The sequence below is a fragment of the Gavialis gangeticus genome, unplaced genomic scaffold (genome assembly GCF_001723915.1).
Source record: "Gavialis gangeticus isolate Ggan-Ray unplaced genomic scaffold, GavGan_comp1, whole genome shotgun sequence".
Lineage (NCBI taxonomy): Eukaryota > Metazoa > Chordata > Crocodylia > Gavialidae > Gavialis > Gavialis gangeticus.
The window spans coordinates 155,109,095-155,113,383 of NW_017729024.1; the positions used below are offsets into that span (position 1 = coordinate 155,109,095).

Below are 4,289 nucleotides of genomic sequence, written 5' to 3' on the forward strand. Positions count from 1 at the left end.
GAGGGAAGGTTTAAGTTGGACATCAGGAGGTGCTACTTCACCGTCAGGGCGGCTAGGGTCTGGAACCAGCTTCCAAGTGAGGTGGTGCAGGCTCCCACCCTGGGGGTTTTTAAGAGGAAGTTGGATGACCACCTTACTGGGGTCGTTTGACCCCAGTGCTCTTCCTGCCATGGCAGGGGGTCGGACAAGATGATCTTCTCAGGTCCCTTCCGACCCTAGAAACTATGAAACTATGACCTAGGACAATGTCATTTTATATATATAAATCAAGAACCATTCAACACTAGAAATATAGGGAATACAGAGTTTGCTTTGTGCTTTTCTTACAAAGGTACCTAAACTATTTAAATTTTGCCTGTATGGAGGTACTACTTCATTATTTTTTCTATTGCTGTAGAGTAGGGGTGTCAAACATAGGACCTGTGGGCTGGATCTGGCCTATAAAGCCACTCTGGTCTGGTGGGCTGCCACCAAAAGCTGGGGACAGTGAGGGCTGCCGTGCTGTGCAATTCAGGGTCCTCTGAACCTGCTGGCCATGGCCATTAGCAACAAGCTTGGGTTCTTGCCACCAGACCCTTCCCACTGCTAGTGGACCTTCACTGCCAGACCCCTTGCCACCAGCGGGGGGCAAGGCCACTAGACAGTCGGAGGTGTCTGTGTGGGAGGAGGCCCAGCCATGATAAGCTTTCAAAAATGGCATCCAGTCCCATGATCTGCCTGCAAAATTGGCCAGCTGCCTCCTCGAGTTGGGGAGTTGCCTAGGTATGGATGACTAGTGCTTAGTTCACACGTACCATTGTATCAGTATTACTTCTGTGTATAGGCAAGCCCTGCTCTTATCTTCCTTGAATGAAGTTCAGAAAATAATAGGAATAGCAACTGGAATATTAATTAAAACTGGAAAATTTTGATAACCTAGTTGGGAATCAACACTCTTTAATTCACCAAAAACAGTTCTAATGTTTTTTGGTCTGATGCTGAATTTATCCCTTTCTTAAATTTATTCTCTTCTGGGAGTGTCTGTGTTTATTGAGAAGTAGACTAATTCACTCCACAGTAAATTTCTTGTGTCTGTACATGCGGCCCTGTTAGGAAACTAAGTAACTCCATAGCAGGGCAGTACTTACAAATATAAGTATTATCCTGTTGCAGAGTGTTTTACTGTGCAGCAGTCCACATATAGATGCTGATGTGGCTGGTTGGGGCATGAGGATGCTCCAATGCAGGGGCTTTCTGCTGGATAGCTCCACCTCGGAGCACCCTTGTGCCCTGCCCCCCCCCAGTAAGTTGAGCTGGGTCTGAGCAACCCCGAGCTATCAGGCTGACCCCTTGGGCCCCTTGCCACCTGGGGCTGCTCCACCTCAACTCAGTGTGCTGTGGTCCCAGGCATATGAGCAAATGATGCACCCGGGAGCAATAAACTCTGGCACAATAAGCACCAGAACTTATTGCTCCACATTAATTGCACTTACAGACACACCCAGTGATAACTAAAGTTTAGCAAAATTTACTCTAAAGTAAAATGATGCTGCCTTGAGAAGGGGGCTGCACCAGATGACCACATGAGGTCATTTCCAGCCCTACTTTCTTATGAACTAAAGCAAAATATTGAAAGATACTGGTGAGTACAGAGGGGAAGAGAGATTTTAATGTGAAACTTGCTAACTGGCTGCTCCTGAGTTAATGTGTGTGTGTGTATTATATTTCTTATTACAACCAGAATATGTGGCTGTCAACAGATATTTACTGGAATATCAGTTTTACAACTAGATCTTACATCCCAAATAAGATTTTTGTGTTTTGTTTTGATTTCAGGAGCAAGTCTACACATCAGTGTTTTAAAATGATGAGCCAAGTAATTTTTCAGTTGGAATAGAAACTGTAGAAAGGAGTTTTTCCATTGTGCTCTGCAGTATACCAAATGGCATACTTCACTTCTGAGACAGTAGTCTTTATTTCTGTTTGTGGAACACCAGTGAATAATTTTTGTAGAATTAACACTCATGCCTATTTTTTCATGTGTAAAAGAATCAAAACAGAGTCCTCTTTTGCAAGGTTTTCTACTTATGGTAGTAGTCTGTACTTACAGTTTTCAAAATAATCTTAACTTTGGAGAGAGGTGCTACAGATCACACTGCACTCTCCCTGTGCTGCTGTAGGAATGAGTGCCAAAGGTGGCTGGTTCGTAGTACCCATCTCTCTCTGACACAAATTGGCTCGCCTTGCTTCGTAGCCCAGCAAGATTGCTGACCGCTGCTCTACAAAATCCTAGCAGATGGCTATGGGGATTGCCACTGTCCTTCAGTGATCTCCTTTTTTACCTTGAATTGCTTTGTCTGTATGGAAGTGGAAGTAGTGCCAGTAAAACTGATGGTCATAATTTTTCATTTATTTATTTATTAAATACTAGATGGAAACAGTGATATCCACTATTTGTATTTCTAGGAATGACTGCCTAACATAACCCCTTGCACAGAATTAAGACCTCTCCCCTCCCCCCCGCACAGTGCACAGCCCCTTCCCCTCTGCCCCTCTTCCCCATAACAGTAGCATCTGTAGGGTGCTCAGGGCCCACTGCCAGTAGAGCTCCCCCGCAGCATGACGTGGCCCCGGTCACCTCAGGCCCAGCACCACCTACGCTACATGGCATGGGCCCGGCTTAGGGGCATGTTCCTTTGGGCAGCACCAGGGCACTCTTGCTGCCACCCGGCATCCCAGCACTGCACACAGGCTGGGCTGAGTCCTGCCTCCAAAAACTGTCTTCTTCCATGATTAAAATGAAACACTACTATATAGAGAGAGATCAGTTGGGTGATGTGTTATTGGGCTGTTCCTTCCTCGAAACTGGCTTAATGCCTAGTCAGACAGTTTCTCAATATCAAAGCTGACTAAACCTTGAAGTTTTAAAACTTTGAATACCCTTACATTTGAAGAAGTGAAATTCTAGATATTATTAATGCAGTCATTTGTTAGTAATGATTATTATTTGCTGAAAAGTCTATAATTGACTGTTTCAATTCTGATCAAAATAAAAGACTTTGTCACCCATATTTCAATAGCTTGGTGGACTGGGCTGGAAACAAATTCAAAATAGCAAATTTGTCAACAGTTTTTACATGCATTTTTGCATTCTTTTTTTTTTTTCTTCCAGCTTTGATTTTAAAAGAGGTCTTGTTATATTTAATCCCAAATCAAGGCACAGAGAGGATAGTTTTGCAGCTAAGGAAATGGATAGAGATTGTGGAGATCCTGTTTTAGTTCTCATCTCTCCCCTAGGCTTCCTGCTTTTTGCTAAATTACTAACGCCCTCATTTTACAGAAGCACTCAACCTATGTTTAAACACCAGAACAAGTAAACCATTTTTTCCAGAATAGCCGAGCATGTTGAATGCTGACTTGTGAAACTCAGCACCTGTACAGTGGAAACAGTTGAGTGCTGAACCCTTTTTTTAAAGCTCTGGTTCCAATTGTACATACTGAGCACTTGAAAGTCTAATCTTAACCCATCTGTGCCTGTTTTTTCATCAGTAAAATAGTAACATTTTCTTATCTTGTAGGGGGGTTGAGGAAAAACTCCAATACTTTGGTGATGAGCATCATATTAATACTTCCATCAGTACATAGTTACCTAGTCTCTACCATTTATAAACATAGTGAGACTGTAATATTGTTTTAACAACTACAGGTACTGGGAGGCTATTCACAAATGGGATGAAGCACTTCAGTTAACTCCAGAGGATGCTACACTTTATGAGATGAAATCGCAGGTAATTCATGCCAATTATTTATCAATTTAGAAAATCAAAAAGAAAATACTATATTACGTATTGCAGATACTGCATAAAGGTCTGTCATTACTTTTGTATGCTAAAAAAAAAATCACACTTGTGTGTGAATTCCCTAATTTAAACCTTTAAGCAATGTTTCTTGGGTCTTTTCTCCTCCCTCAGCACTGTAAGATATCTTCTATAGGTAGTGAGATTATTGTTGTCCTTTCCAAGCATGACACAATAACAATGTGACCCAGAAATGAATTTAGTCAATTTTAAAATATGAGAGAGAGCAACTTAAGCATTTAACAATTATATTCATCACAGTTATGTTAGCAGACACTCTGGTAGTTAAGGTGTCTGAATCTAACACACAAAATCCATTGTCACTTGCTGAAGAATTAGCTTAATGTAAAAAAAAAAAAACAACATCCATTCACAAAGGCTGCTCCTCTGCTAAACATCATGTCTGTGCTCCACAGTAGTTTAACTAGCAGTGGGCGAGAGGGGCACCATTCC

At 42.0% G+C, this 4,289-nt stretch overlaps 1 protein-coding gene across 2 annotated transcripts in view; it reads left to right on the forward strand.

Annotated features, from left to right (window-relative positions):
- The window catches only part of TTC33 (tetratricopeptide repeat domain 33), an 89,321-nt gene that overhangs the window by 47,998 nt on the left and 37,034 nt on the right, over positions 1 to 4,289 (forward strand). For both annotated transcript variants that reach the window (XM_019517927.1, XM_019517926.1), the window contains one exon: positions 3,686 to 3,767. In XM_019517927.1, the coding sequence (XP_019373472.1) occupies positions 3,686 to 3,767 (82 nt within the window). The remainder of the gene's footprint in view (positions 1 to 3,685; positions 3,768 to 4,289) is intronic.